Source organism: Pelobates fuscus, chromosome 5, assembly GCF_036172605.1.
Source record: "Pelobates fuscus isolate aPelFus1 chromosome 5, aPelFus1.pri, whole genome shotgun sequence".
NCBI lineage: Eukaryota > Metazoa > Chordata > Amphibia > Anura > Pelobatidae > Pelobates > Pelobates fuscus.
Window position 1 is genome coordinate 168,842,031 of NC_086321.1, and position 16,841 is coordinate 168,858,871.

At 38.1% G+C, this 16,841-nt stretch overlaps 1 protein-coding gene across 1 annotated transcript in view; it reads right to left on the reverse strand.

The window, feature by feature from the left end:
- Positions 1–16,841, reverse strand: part of SGSM1 (small G protein signaling modulator 1) — a 218,074-nt gene that overhangs the window by 18,165 nt on the left and 183,068 nt on the right. Inside the window, exons 10-15 of the mRNA XM_063454650.1 lie at positions 14,248–14,315; positions 13,840–14,003; positions 12,962–13,091; positions 10,589–10,727; positions 4,201–4,265; positions 3,429–3,574 (exon numbers count right to left, since the gene is read on the reverse strand). Coding sequence (XP_063310720.1) covers positions 3,429–3,574; positions 4,201–4,265; positions 10,589–10,727; positions 12,962–13,091; positions 13,840–14,003; positions 14,248–14,315 — 712 coding nt within the window. The remainder of the gene's footprint in view (positions 1–3,428; positions 3,575–4,200; positions 4,266–10,588; positions 10,728–12,961; positions 13,092–13,839; positions 14,004–14,247; positions 14,316–16,841) is intronic.

The window sequence follows — 16,841 nt, forward strand, 5'->3', positions numbered from 1 at the left end:
TGTATGTCTGTGTCTGTATGCATGTATGTGTATGTCTGTCTGTCTGTGTGTCTGTATGCATGTCTGTGTATGTATGTATGTATGTATGTCTGTCTGTGTGTCTGTATGCATGTCTGTGTATGTATGTATGTATGTCTGTATGTATGTCTGTATGCATGTATGTGTATGTATGTCTGTCTGTATGCATGTATGTCTGTCTGTCTGTATGTGTATGTCCGTATGCATGTATGTCTATGTATGTATGTCTGTCTGGATGCATGCATGTCTGTCTGTATGTCTATGTCTGTCTGTATGCGTGTATGTCTGTGTGTCTGGATGCATGTATGTGTATGTATGTCTGTGTATGTATGTCTGTCTGCATGCATGTATGACTGTCCGTATGTCTGTATGTATGTCTGTGTGTATGTCTATGTATGTATGTCTGTATGTATGTATATGTCTGTTTGTATGTATGTCTGTGTGTATGTCTGTGTGTATGTCTGTGTGTATGTCTATGTCTGTCTGACTGCATGCATGTATGTCTACGTATGTATGTCTGTCTATGTATGTTTGTGTATGTCTGTATGCATACATGTATGTCTGTATGCATGTATGTCTGTATGTATATATGTATGTCATTATATATGTATATATGTATGTCTGTATGTCAGTATGAATGTATGTCTGCATATTATTATGAACGTAGGTCTGTGTGTATGGATGTCTGTATGCATGTATGTCTGTCAGTATGTCTGTATATATGCATGTATGTCAGTCTGTATGTCTGTATGCCATTATGAATGTATGTGTGTAAGGATGTCCGTGTCTGTATGTATGTATGAATGTGTGTGTGTGTGTATGTATGTATGTCAGTGTCTGTATGTATGTGTGTCTGTATGTATGTTATGTGTCTGTCTGTCACTATGTATGCCTGTGTGTATGTCTCAGTATGTGTGTGTTAGTATGTATGCCTGTATGCGTTTATGTCTGTTTCAGTATGTGTGTCTGTTAGTATGTATCTGTGTCCTTTTGTATCAGTGTGTGCGTTTGTGTCTGTGTGTGGACCCAGTGGGCGGTATTTGGAGGCGGGCCCGAGGGGGCCCAGACCCTGAGCTGAGTTAGGGGCCCCAAAATTTCTGGTGGCGGCCCTGACTAGAAGTATGGCTAAGTCAGAGATTACACACACTTCCTTTGCCATACTATTCCATACCAGTAATGGGCACTGCGACAGACTGAAAGCTGACAAAGCTCACTCAACAACAGTAGCATATTGCTGCTCAATGCCAATGTTTTCTCATTAGCTCAAAGGGGATGAGTTACTGGCTACATTTGTTTCGCATTAAAAAAAAATAAAAGCAATTTAACACTGAAAGGAAGAATGGAGTCAGAGGACTCTAGACACTAAAACCACTTCAATAGGATTAAGCGATTACAGTGCATACAGTGTCCCTTTAAGCCAATAATTACATATGTCCTTTGTGATCAAACTATGAAAGGACCTCTGCAATAAAAGCTGTATAAAATAGTTGAGACTATAAAAAAAAAAAAAAAGAGATTAACAGGAAACAATATTCAAATTTGGATTTGAATAAGTCACTAAAAAGTCAGCTGGTATAAATGGATTAAATCAAAATTTAAAATTACTGTGGACACACCACGTGATAGGCAGGTTACATAGTTACATAGCTGAAAAGAGACTTGTGTCCAGCAAGTTCAGCCTTCCTAACTTATGTTTTTGCTGTTGATCCAAAAGAAGGAAAAAAACCCAGTCTGAAACGCTTCCAATTTTGCAACAAACTAGGAAAAAATTCCTTCTTGACCCCAAAATAGCAGTCAGATGTCTCCTTGGATCAAGCAGCTATTACCCCACTAACTAGAAATTATATCCCTGTATGTTATGTTTTTGCAAGTATTTATCCAATTGCAGTTTAAACATCTGTATAGACTCTGGTAAAACAACCAGTTCAGGCAGAGAATTCCACATCCTTATAGTTCTTACAGTAAAAAAAAAAAAAAAAAAAAAAAAAAAACTTTCTTTGCCTTAGATGAAATCTCCTTTTTTCCAGCCTAAATGCATGACTTCGTGTCCTATGTATAGCCCTGTTTATGAATAGATTTCCAGATAATGGTTTGTACTGGCCTTGAATATATTTGAATAATGCTATCATATCCCCTCTAAGGTGTCGTAATTCCAAAATAAGGAGATTTAAATTATTTAACCTTTCTTCATAACTGAAATGCACTTTTTCTAGTGCCATGATATATCTTTCTTTAGAACAGGTGCCCAAAATTGCACAGCATATTCAAGGTGTGGTCTTACCAGCGATTTGTAAACAGGCAAAATTATATTTTCATCCCGAGAATTTATGCCCCTATTTATACATGACCAAACCTTACAGGCTTTAGCAACTGCAGATTGACATTGCATATTGCTGCCTAATTTGTTATCTATAACAATTCCCAAATCCTTCTCGTGTGTTGTTATCCCTAATTCATTACCATATAGGTTGCTTGTGCATTCTTGACCCAGAAGTGCATAACTTTGCATTTCTCTACATTGCTTTCTTCAACCTTATTTATGGTCTTAAAGGAACATATTCATGTTACCTCTCCCTCAAAATATTCAAAAAATCCATCATAAACAAGCTAATTCACTACTCAATCTCACAGCTTTACCATTTCAATCTTCTTCATAATGGACATCTTGAAAACCATCTGACTACACTTCGAACAGAAAAAAAACATTTACCCCTCTTAGCTTCTTCACACCTTGTTCCTTTATTGCTAGTCTGTCAGCCCATACTTTTTTATTTGTTTCAGATTCAATCAAGAAAAGCTTTATCAAGCTCCTGAAATCTATGTTCCTTTTCTAAACATCTATATTAACACTGCATACAGAGTTATTTAACCTCTGTGATCTTTCATGTTGTTTACGGATGCTCCCACATTCTCCTCTAAAGATATTAGTGTTGCACTTTCGTGCAAAGTCCCACCTTTAGGATGTAAAACTCTCTAATTTTTTTTCTTCATACCTTCTGCTCTTACCAGGCTAATTCCTGATACAAAAGAATTCTAAAACTAATCACCCTCCTCTTTCCTTATTATTAATATTTTCCTCTGATATTATATTCCATACAAGAATACCATGTCACATAAACTTCCGTTGGGCAGCATTTCTGATTTTAAAATAACCTTTCAAAACATAGCTGTTTGAAGATGTTTATCTAATTCAAACAACCAGTCAGACTCACCACATCCTGCACTATCTCACCACTTGTTGGAACTCTAATATCTTTACCCAATGGGAGTTTTTCACTATCAGACTTTCAACATTTCATTGGCCCATAATAAAAAGAGGAGAACAGTAACATTAGTTTATGACCACAGGAACATGATTACCAAGCAAATTATCGAATACAATAAAAACAAAAAATACAAAATACACAAACCATGCTGTCTTCTAAATACTTCTGCCAAATTTCCACGGTCAATCCAAAGCTGGCATCAACTGGTACATCAGGATACACAATCTTATGGTTAACCAGAGCTGAGAGATGTGTTCTTACAGTTGACAGGTGTCTGCAGTAGGCAAGCCCTAATTTATAGGCAATTAAAGAAATTAGTAACCAAGACAACTCCTTCAAAAAACACCCCAAAAATGTAGTCAAATAAAGTAGTTATAACACTTGGGTTAGATTAGATTCAGATTTTTTTTTAAACTGTCATTTATGTCTATTACTAAATATTCAGCTAACACCTTATATGTAATTACATTGAATTGCCCTTTTAGACTATCAAAAGAACGCTCAAAGTTTAAAAAGAAATATTTTTATTTTTAGTCGTAATGTGTTCATTTTGTTTTGTTTGTTTGTTATAGATTCAGGCCATCCCCTTTTATATTAAAGGCAAAAAAGTGTTTAAACCGGTAATAAAGGTAAAGACACTCTCCTCTTAGCGGCTGCTCCATAATTGGTGAGATCATCTTGATGCACGATTTTAGTCCAATATAATGCTTCTCACAGAGAAGCACTAAGGAGGTATGGTAAAGTTGCCACGATTTGCCAATCAAATGTTTCTCATAGAGAAGCATTCACCGCATACAGATTTTTCAAACTCACAGAAAAGCTACAGCTTGTTTGTGACCTCAAGTAATGCTTATTTAGTGTAACAAAACAACGGAAGCTAAATAATCCTCAAACCAAGTCAGTAACTCATACTTACATCCATAAAATGCTCTAGACACAATCTGATACTTCATGTTGTCGCATAACATTTTAAGAGGTGCTCTATAATGCAAAAAAGAAAGAAACAAACAAAATTTTACAGGTCTGCACACTAAATAGTGAGTTAAGTGAACGTAAAAACAACTTTCAATATCGACTAGCACAGCTTTTCGACAAAAAACCCCAAACCAGTAAGATAATTTCCAATTTGTTGTTTTTTGTTGTTTTTTGGATATATCTTTGCAATTTATTATTATTATTATTATTTTATTATTTATATAGCGCCAACAAATTCCGTAGCGCTGTACAATGGGTGGACTAACAGACACATAATTGAGATCAGACCACTGAACGTACAGGAACAGAGGGGTTGAGGGCCCTGCTCGATGAGCTTACATGCTAGAGGGAGTGGGGTATAGTGACACAAAGGGTTAAAGTAGGGGAATTAAATAGTTTGTTAGAGAAGGGTTTATTGAGTGCTTGGTAGGTCATTTTTGACAGTTGCCGGAAAGGAGTCACGGGGTGGGGGATGAGAAGCCTGCTGACAGTTTAATTGATACGCTTTAATTTGGTTTTCAATATACCACAATGTTATTTAATAAATAGATGCTTTAACCCCTTAAGGACACATGTCATGATTCCCTTTTATTCCAGAAGTTTGGTCCTTAAGGGGTTAAAGAAGTAAAAGGGACTGTGTATATTTATTTTATTTACTTGATTCTTTATTAAATGTATTTCATAAAACATAATTCTAAAATGAAAGAAAACAATATATTACATAGGCATTTGAAAGATCATAACCACTCACCCACTGTGGTGATTAAGGAGTGAGCATGCCCCTGGTATCATTCTCCAGTTCTCTCACCAAGGGTATCCATGGACTGTCCCCTAGCTTCATATATGGATGTTGTGGAAGTTACCCAGCATACGCAACATCGGCCTTGATTTAAAATTTATGGATAAGCTTTTTAAATTATCTCATGTTAAATTATTTTAAATTAAGGGGACCCCCAATTTATATCAAATAGCTTGAAAAATAAGTGACTTGGTATGTTTTAAATCTCATGGGATTTCCAATAACTTTCTTTGTTAAACATTGAATTTGTCTACATTTTAAAAGATATGCATTTCATTAAACGTAAGCAGGGCTGGATTTCCCATTAGGTACCTGCCTACAGACACATGTCCACTAGGGGTCACCTGTTTTCAGCACTTATTATGTGCCTTTTTGGTGCTTAAGTGGGCTAGTGGGGACATATGTAACAGGAGCCTTAGTCAGTGTCCTCTGTAGTCCTGTCAGCCTCCCATGCTCCATAACAGAGCTGCAGGAACAGCTTTTGGGGCTGAACAGGGAGTGGAAGGGATGCTTTTCCATCTGCCTACTGACAACCTCTCACACTGGAATTGCCTTGCAGGAGGAGCTGGGACAACACTGAGTGATGCATACTGTACAACAGTTACTGCCGCTCTGTTATAAATTATGAAAGGCTGACCTGACTGCAGACGATATAGAAGGATGAGTATTTTTTTAAATGTCGCTTCAAACTTCACATGCCCTAAATACCCTTTTGCTTAACCATACATTTAATTCCCAATCCAAATCTAAAGAAACCCCTTTCTTTTTCCCAAATGTAAGCACTCAGGTCTAAACTTGAAAAAAAAACTCTTTACATTAATCCTAGGCTTAACTCCAGTTAAAAAGTAAACACCCCATGTATCCCAGTAATAAATGTTCCCCCATTATAAGCTTACAACCAATAAAATGTAGTCCATGCGAGTACAAATTCACTCCTAGAAGGTATGTATGGCTTTCAGTGTCGAGTTACTTGTTAAGGCCTGGATTGTAGTACCGGACTACGAATTTTAAGCTCTTAGTGTACAGCTATTAGTGTATTTCCTTCTGACTGTTGGTGTGTATATGATTTGAAGAAGTAGGATTACTCTATGCAAAGCTGAATACAATGTGATTTGAGTATAGCACTATTTAAATTACTTAAACTTAAGAATTATGCTTTCATTACCTCTGCCTCTTACCACATATAAATACTTATATTGTTAGAATCAACTCAAACTTTGTTTGCTTTTGAAATTCTTTCTGGAATTGATGTCCAATAAAGTAAAGTGGTTCTCACCCCATCTGTACACATTATTTATCAGCTTCGCAAAACCAGCCAATACAATACTTCAAAGTTCATGAATGAACCTGTTCTTCCACTTTATCTCACTGGGTCTTTCATGTTAGGAACAGTTCACTATACTTAAACAACCAGCAACAACCAATTCGAAGTACTAGAGTTGCTGCAACCCGGTTTTTATTTTGTTATATTATGAAGAGGAATTTTCACTTTCAAGTTTTTTTTTTTTATATAGTATGTTAGATATCCCTCTATTTAACAAATATGTATTTGTGTGGTATGAACAATACAATTAAATGTAGAAATATGCATTTCTTTATGCTGCAAGTGGGTTATCTAAGCTCCCTGTCAATCATTGTTATAAGCTCTGTCCTTGGAACCTGGCAGTCAGCACAGAGAAGAGGAGAAATTAAATGTTTCTATTTGTCCTCTTCATTTGCAATGTTTTCCCTGACTTTGCCTTGTCTGAACTGGATTATGCATGTCATTTGCTAAATTGTTATTATCAATATCAAATAAAACAGGGCATCTAATGAAAAAAAGTTTAAAGGAACACTATAGTGACATGAATAGAAAACGTTACAACCGTTAAAATCGCTGTTTAGGTGTCAGGCCTCCCTTACCTCCCTTTAAAGTGTTAAAAACGCACCTCATTTCAAGCACCGTGCGGATCCGCTGGCACCATCAGAATTGACTATCTCAGCCAATCAAATGCTTTCATATGGCAAAACACTGCGTTGCGCCAATCTGCATCTCTTCATTGACATGCATTGAATCAAATCCGCTCTATGGGGAGTGTTCAGCATCTCCATACAGAGCGTGGGTACACTGAACACCAGTGCTGCACAACGTGCAGCACTGACCCAGGAAGCACCTCTAGTGGCCATCTGAGTGTCTAGTGGCCATCTGAGAAGCACCTCTAGTGGCCCTAGGCAGTGTTTACAGAAAAAAGCCTGCAGGGACAGACTATACTCCCCAGAACACCAATATTAAGCTGTATATTCTGGTGACTATAGTGTCCCTTTAACACAAGTTAAAAATGATTTGCAATGTTTTATTCAATTCATCTTTTTTTTAAACTGGAAATAAAATTATTGAAAATCACAAGGCACTTCAGATATTTTGAAAATATATTTACAGGGTCATTCATTGAACTGAAAATTGCTGGGAACTCGACGTGAATTAAAGAATTTAGGTAAAAATAGCCAAATTTGAAAAAATCTCCAAATCAATTCTATCTTCAGTTTAACTAGTTTGAAATTCACTTTGAATTCCTGACAGTTCTTACTTTAGTAAATAACCCAGTTAATGATTGTGGGTCTCATTGATAAGTCCATTTAAAAGAGTCTCCCAAGTTAATCAATTTTAGTATCAGACACTTTCTTGGTTAGAAAGAGAGGTGCATGTTGCACTCAGAGTCAGTCAAATGTAAAGTTTTAAGTAAAAAGAAAATTAGGAGGGATTAAAAATGTGAACACTTTATTCACAGCTAACATAAGAGCAATGAATAACTTAAGGTGACATTCTAAGACCCAAAACAACTTTTACTTAATCCCTTCACTGCACACATACCCTGCACTTAAGTAAACACATAAATAGGCATTGCAAATTAAATTTGTTAACTGCAAACACTTTGCTGATCTTGAGCTCTCCCGAAGCCCCATCCAGCACAAGCCGGTAAAGAGATGTAAGCTAGAAACTGACCCTCCCCTGCACAGCGGTTCTGGCTCTCAGAGGGGAGAGTCAGTTTCTAGCTTACCAGACCACCAGGGAAAGAATATCAGAGCTCATCTCAATATAAAACAAGGTAAGCAGGAATGGGGCTCAACTAAAAATAAATGAATAAAAATATGTAATGTGTGGGGAGGCTGAAGAGGGAAATACAGCCTCCCAACATTCAATCTACAAACCCCAACTTACGTTGTCACAACACTCAGTCACTTCCCACACCAACATTCAGTCATCCTTTCACATCAACCCCCACCTTGTCCCCCACACACACAGAGTCACCCTATCACATCAGCCATCACACACTCAAATACAGAGAGATACATGTGCCCACAGACAAAGAGAAACACAGATATGCAATGCAGGCACATTAGGGATAGATATATACACAGATATACACTCACAGATGCACAAGGACACCTACACACAGATATACATTCATCAGTCTCCCGGTGTCTGTATCCCCATTTCTCCCAGTGTCCCTATGTCTCAGTATGTCCCGTGTCATTAGGATACTAGGGGACACCGAGAGACATGGGAACACTGAAAGACATGGGGACACTGAGAGACCCAGGGACACTGAGACACTTGGGGACATTGGGAGACATGGGGGCACTTGTAGATACAGACATGGGGACACTGGGAGACATGGAGACACTGGGAGACATGGGGACACTGAGACATTTGGGAACACTGGGAGAAATGGGGTCACTGACACTAGGGACACAGAGACATGGACACACACACACTGGGAGACATGGGGACACAGACACTAGGGACACTGGCTGGGAGGCACTGGGAGACACGGGGGCACTAGAGACACAGAGACATAATGACAGAGACACTGGGAGACATGGGACACCGAGACACTAGGGACACTGGCTGGGAGACATGTGGATGCTGGGAGACATGTGGATGCTGGGAGACATGGGGACACTGGGAGACTAGGGGACACTGGGAGCCATGGGGACACTGATACACTAGCTGGGAGACATGGGGACACTTTGAAACATGGAGATACTGTGTCCCTAGTGTCTCCGTGTCCCAATGTCTCCGCCTATGTCTCACAGCGTCCCCATGTGTCTCAGCTGTCTGGACTCTCTATGCTGAATAGCTGCTTCCCCATGTATCAGTGAGTAGAGAGAGGCAGGGAGATGCTGTAACTTCCTATCTCTGCCTCTCTCCATACACAGTGACCCCTACTGGCCGGTGCTGGTATTGCAGAGTAATCTCGGAGAAAAATATTTGCATTTGTATTGCCGGTATTACTGCAATACCGTCACTGCCAGGCAGGCTCAAATATCAGCTGTGCCTTAAAATACCAGTCAGGTGGCAAACATAAGAGTAGTGTGTGTAAAAAAAAAAAACATCAGCTCCATCAGCACCTATGTTAATCCGTCCCTGCATACAGTACACATGTCTCTGTATAATGTTTTAGCTCTTTATCTACCTAGTCCTCTTTTAGCTCTCCCTTACGTTGTCTCATCCTCAGTAGTACTCCTGCTATGATACCATTAGCTTTCTAATAAATATTGCTGCAGTGATGATACATGTCAGCTACTCCTTTAGTTCTCAGCACACAGTGTACACAGGGTTAAAGCAGCAGTACATTGATATATTCCAATCATTTCAGCTCCTCTTGATTCACTATTAGCTCTCAGCACACAGTGTACACAGGGTTAAAGCATCAAGATACTGATAGATTAACTATTTCAACTCCTTTTGAATCACTATTAGCTTTCAGCACACAGTGTACACAGGGTTAAAGCAGCAGTACACTGATAGACTCCTTATTACCTTTGCAGCTGGCAATACAATTAGTAGCAGTATGGAGCCAAGAAGTAGCTGTCATGGTTAACAGAATCAACAATCATTACAGATTAATATCAGAACTAGATCAGTCCTCAGATTCACAGCCCCAGTCCTGCAGTTTGAACCTTCACAACTTTTCAACAAGCCACAGCATGAGTGTCATCAAGACTCAACCATAGAGTGAATAAGCACGATAAAGAAAATGGTGAGTATGTGTAGTCCTTTTAGTGACAGGCAGTGACAGGCATGTCCTCTCCCCTTGTCACCCCTGGGCGTCTTTGGCTTTATATAAATATTAATTATATATTTGAGTAAATCCCCTTGTTTAATCATCCCTCAGACTTTTTAATTCCCTCTTCTGTGAGCACTGTAACCCCATCTCTTGATGCTATCAGCCAATGATGGCCCCTGAATAGAGAGGCCAATAGCATATCTCCACTCATGTATAAAATGGTATTATTAATTTTTAATAGTTGTTCTGTTCAGACAAAAGCACTTAATTAAGTTAAAGTTGTTTTGGTGCTTAAATAAACTCTTTAAAAAAAGGAATTAAAAAGTAAAAGTCACCACCTTGGACTGCTGAATATAGATATAGTACAGACAATAGACAGCTAACACCATAATATAAACAATATAGCACTAAGTGAGCACAGATCAATCACCAATGTTATAGGTAAGTCTTATCGTATAATCATCAACATTTCAACATACCTCTCGTGATTGCAGCCGTTGGATGGACCTCCCTCTGAAGATCCACTGTGAGAGCAGGAGGAACATGAAGATTTGCGTGTGCTGGGCTGCCACATGGAAGGAAGTCCACCACCTTGAGAGTCTATCAACTCCTGTGGGGCTACAGAATAAAAAGAAGGCATCATTAACACCACCCACCATCAACATTACTTCACTGTTTCTCCCCTGGAGCAAAACATGTGATCGCAATGGGACGTTATGAATATTGATTTAATTTATTTATGAGTATCCTCTAAAATTGGGACTGTACAAACATAGCAATATTGTGGCTGAATCTAACTTGGTTTCTACTATTCTGTTAAGTATGTTATGTTTTATCTATGCATGCATGCTACATTCCCTGTAATAAAGGTAACCCTATATTCCTTTTATTGTTGTTCAATAAACACGGTCAGGAGGAACAAGAATTTTTTTTTATTAAGCTCTATGTTTACAAACTAAGGTGTTGCTCATCAAAGGTAATTTATTGTAAATTAATACAAAAATCTAAAAATGTAGGCACTGTAGCCAAGATGGAAATTTTGATTGAGATTTTTATAAAATCTTTCAAAGTATACATTGCTTTAACTGAAGGTGTACCATTTAATTTAAAGCATCATCTAAGTTACAATATTACCTAAAGAAAGCACAGATTCTCTCAGATAATCAGGGAAACAGATTGTAGTATAATTTGGAATCACAAAGATAATATATAGCCACCTGTGCAGAGCGTGTTAAAAAACAAAATAAATTGCTGTAACTAAGCATGATAATGTACATATATGTACCAGTTAGGGAAAAAGCTGTTCTTACTGCACAGTTCTAAAAAGGGATACACTGCAGTTTACACATCAGGTGTTTTGCTCCGATCCACAGACAAACAAAAAAATACAGAAATAAGTTGAAAAGCTAAAATAATTATACCCTGCTTCTATCTCCAGTAAGTAAAAAAAGAAAAGTATTGATTATGCAGAAATAGAAAGATACAGAAAGCAATTTGTACCACATTAATTCTGAAAAGTTACCATTAGCATAACCCCCTTTTAAGCATTGTGCTGATTGTGTGTGTTTTCTTATCTAGACAGATTGAAGGAATAGCTGAACCAAATTTGGATGGCAATTCTTCAGATTTCCCATGCAGAGTGTTGCTGGAATAGGACTTAGCACCGGTGAGTATATCAGGGACATATCAGCTAAAAGCAGAGGAAGCAGGGAAAAGCTGGTAGACATCATGTTGCCATTTGCTGATAAAGTGTAGGCCATTTTAATAACTTAAAGTTGAATAGGTAGTAATAGTACTGATAACAATATTAATGTAATACAAACTTGTAAAGTATTACATAGTAAGATGTATAAGGTTACCAGAATAAAAGTTATGCCTAATGGACATACTGAGCCCTGGTCATTCTTTTGTATTGATGCATATAGCAACATAATGTCTAGCACATAGATCGGGCTGGGCGATATTACAGGAGAGCAGACCCGGCTTGGTGAGGGGAAGACAGAACCTCTCAGCAGGTTTTTGAACCACTGCATCTTGGTTTGCTGGCTTCTTGGATCGCAGGAGGTATGTGGATGTGGAACGGGGAAGCTGTGTGAATGAAGGATGAAAATGACGGTGCAGAGTAACTACAGACAAAGGGAGATGGAAACACAAAATGAGATGACATATTGCTGAAAGGTTTGGTGGTATCTGTCCAGCTTCAGAATCATTCACAGAGAGCTCTAAAACCAACAACACCTACTTTCGCAGTTTCACTCAGTATTTGATATCATCAACAGCTATTCAGGTTTCACAACAAAGAACGCAAAGAACAAAATAAGTTACAGACAGAGCCATTATCTGTCTAGTGACATTTTCAGTGCCTTTGACAGGAGTAAAAGAAATCTCGAGCCTCAGTCTGGTAGACTATAACCACGTAGAAATGGATTTGACATAAATTGTTTATTTAATGCTTAACATTACACCTTTTGCAACTGTTTATCTTCATGATACACAGACACAAACACACATTTGCACTCAAAATTTTAGTGCCACACTCTACCAAGCTCCTTTTTTGGCATATCACTAAAGAAAAAGGGGCTGTTTTAAAATTAAGGACACTAGCTGCCACGGTGACAGGTGAACTGCACGTGTGTCTGTTGCAAGATATTTAAGAAAGACTGTCTGGAACTATGCACTATAATGTACAGATGATAAGTAATCATGCTTGTAATTCATTGTATAGGTGGGTAGAAAATATATACTTCCATCGTCTACGCTACAGTGCTTCTAAACATGGACAAAAATGCTGATTGGTTTATGTAGATGTGGTATACAAATGTGTTTGAATGAGTTTGACCTACCATACTCACCATACTCAGACTGTGTCCCTGGGTATATGATCCTGAAAACATAGTCAGTGGCTTCATCTTCTTCTTTGTCTGAAGCAGATTCTGAAGAACCCTGTGGGCTTCGCTTCCTCAGTTTGGGAAACACCTTTCCCTGCAAATGAGAATATACATTTTTAACACCTGTAAGACTCATAGGTACTATGAAGTCATTGAAATATATTGATATGAAAATATGGAATAGCACACATTTTAAGTGTCTCATTTGGAGAAGAAACTTATCATTATGTCATCTGCCACTCATTCTTATAATGGTGCCAAACTCGTTCAGAATTTCTGGAAAATTAATAAATATGTGTGTATTTAAATCTGCTTGAATAAATAATAATAACATATTTGATGTGTTGTGAATGACTTAGATGTCTCATAAATAACCTAAAAAGTCCAATCAGGGGAACATTTTAAAATCCATTTACATTATGACACCTGATACCTGTGCACTTGCCTGAATTAGATGATTGCTCATTGGAATTGTAATGAGTGTTGCACAATTTTGTGTATTCAGTGTTCTGAATAAGCAAAGCATACATCTTTGAAGACTGAATGCCCAGCACTAATTCTACATGTTCACATTAAAACTATTCTGGTAAAATCATCTGTCCTGGCATGTTTGCCAAATTTACAGCTAACTCAACAATACTCACAAAACGTGTTGTGTGTAGCTAGGTAAGGCTACTAAGAATTGTACTATAATGTTTTGCGGTTCAAGTTACCTCAGACCATTATTTGACTAATGGTTGAATAAACTCTTACCATCTCACCAAAACTTTTGAATATGCCATATTAGGTTCATAAAAGTTGGATAGTTAAATATACACAGATGTCCTGCTGCTTTGATTTACCTTTCCTCTTTGGGACCATAATGGTGGATCCAGCTGACCATGTGGGAGGAGACCATTCTCCAAACAAGAAAGGAATTGCAAGAGATGTCCACCCCGAGGGAACCTAAGTGGTGGCCTCTGTATTCCATCTTGACTCACTAGAACCACTGTGCCTCCACTGTCTACTGTTTAACAGGACACAATGGGATCAGTTAATATATGGCAGAATAAACTGTATGTCACAATTACAAAACTGTGACAATTATATTTAGTATGCCTAGAAAGAGGTTTATAATATTATAGTTGGCTAACTTGCTTGCTACCAATTCAAAGACTAAATAGCTACAGTAAATCAGTAAGGGCATCACCAAGCAAGCAATCAATCAAGTATGCATAGCTCAATGTTTATACATCACACATATATCTTACCTTGCTGGTGACAATGCAGATACACTATTTCTTCTAGGCGAATAGTCATTGCATAGTCCCAATAGACACTAAAAAAAAGTATTTTTTTACAGCAAGAGAAATACACACAGGAATGAAAATGTTAATATTTAGAGTACAAATGCCTGAGTAACAAAAGACACATACATCTACATTAGTATGAAAATGAATAATAGATAGAAACATATTGGGGTTTATTCAATAAAACCATAAATTGTGGAAAATTTATTTCAAATTGTAGGCCAAAACAGCTAAGTTGCAGAATTGATCTATTTTGTGCTATGCAATCTTAATTTCTTTGGCAATTCTTCTAAATTCTAAGTTTAGTAAATAAATCATAATTAATCAGCAAACTTGTGAATATTACATTTTAATATGTTGTGTAAATATAATATTTTATATTTTTTTGTCTCCAATATACAGCCAATTGCCTAAACAGAGCTTGTAACATATATTCTCTTAACATATTCCCAAATGGTTTATTGAAATAATTATAGGAACACAAACATGTATTCCTGACCCTGTAGTGTAAAAACCACCATTTAGGTGGCTTGCCACCCCAGGAAGGGTTAAAAATGTACCTAATTTCCAGCGTCGCCCTGCACCCAATCTGCCTCTTTGGCATACATCTTCAAAATTGATGATCTCAGCCAATCCAATGCTTTACGATAGGGAAAAGCGGCGGGGTGGGGGCGAGAATCAATGCATCTCTTTGAGAAAATTTCAGTGCTCCATGCTCTGTGCAGCATTAAGCCAGGAAGCACCTCCAGTGGCCATCTGAAGAGTGGCCCTGAATGTATTCTTAGGCTTTAATGTAAACACTGCCTTTTCTCTGAAAAGGCAGTATGTGTTAATGAAAATGCCTACAGGGACTGACTATAATCACCAGAACAACTACAGCTGTAGTTGTTCTGGTGACTATAGTGTCCATTTAACCATTTAGTAAGAGAGAGAGAATGTTTGTTGAAAGAGTTGGAGGGTATGTTACAAAATTCAACTGGAACATTCTGAAAGAGTTTTGACCTGATGAGGCAGAACATGTTTAGTTTTATTTTAAAATTAGTTTGACTGTATAAATCAAATCTTACAATAAGAAACAATTTGCAGTTGATATCTATTTGAAGAGAACACTGCATAGTAGTTTTCTGTTAAATTGTGTCAGCATATGATGTGGTTTGATTTTTCTCTTTTATACCAGAGTATATTTTATTTTAATTTTCCATGGAAGAAGAGTGGTATCATTCCCAGTGGGTGGTTAGCACAATAGTGCACTCCAGTATATGATGTTTTGTCCAGCAAGCTACAAACTACAAAATACATTATTTACTTCTTTGCAGCGAAATGTTCCACATCTACTAGGGCTCCTTAGTAGTTAAATAATAGCATAACCCAAAATGAAGACATGGAACCAGCACAATTAGAACTGTATATGTGCCACAGTGCTAATAGAGCTAAATTGAGTATATATTGTATAGATTGGGGCTGTTGTGCACTGTAGTCATTGCTGCAGCCCCAAAGAAGTGGGATTTTAAACGCAGGGTTTAATTTTGTATAAACCCCCCCCCCCCCCCAAAAGACAAGTGTTGCGCTCAAATCATACTTAACATCGAATTTGTAATAAATTCTGAAAAAAATAACACGTAACAATTTTTGTATATTTGCTGCAGGACATGTCACGAGATGAAAAGCTCTCTGCTTCTGTCTTCTGATGTTAAGAGCAGCTGCAATCTGCAAAATTGCTGCAGCTGTAAACCATCCCCCCCACACACTCATATTACATACGTGTGTTTGCATAGTGTGTGCCTGCAGAGCCTGAAAGTCAGATAATAGGTTGGGGAGGCCTGGCGATTTCCGGGAAGAATGTAAGTGTCAAAGCAGTATTATTTATTTATTTTTTATATTATATATATTTTTATTGTGCAGGTAGGTACATGACTTTTCATACGCCACAACAGCGTTCACTTATATATACATACAGACTTATTTGTGGCATTTGTACGTGCACATTTTTTAAGTATAAACAAAGTCGATACAACAGGCTTAACATTGGTTAACAGTTACTGCGCTGTAGTTTAGCATGAGCATTAACTGATTATAGTAAGATGAGCCATGTTAGGTGTAACTGCGTTTGCCCTAGGTTCAGTGTCCATGGCAGCTGTGTGAGTCCTTCACCCTATAAGTCCCCATATTACCCCACAAGTATGTTCTGTGAGGGTGGCCCATGAGCGGGGCCCAGGTCCCGGTTGTGTAGGTTCGCTGTGCGTGTTCCGAGTAGATTATGGTATGACTGCCAGTGTCCTCTGGAGCTTTCCGCGCCTTTCTTGGACTGTTGTGTGACTGCGGGCTGGGTGCGTTGCGGTTCCAGAGCTGCTGGTCCGGAGGCTCCTTACAGTGAGTACAGGGAGGGTGCCTTTGTGCTCTGTGTCAGCTCCCTGGGTCCCTGTGCAGGAAGGCAACTTCAGGTAGTTCAGTGTTTCCCCTCCTCCACCTCAGGATGCCCTGTATTGTCTTCTTGTTGTTGGTTGTGGTTGATGTCGGGTCAGCAGGAGCCGTCAGGCTGCTCCGGATTCTACCAG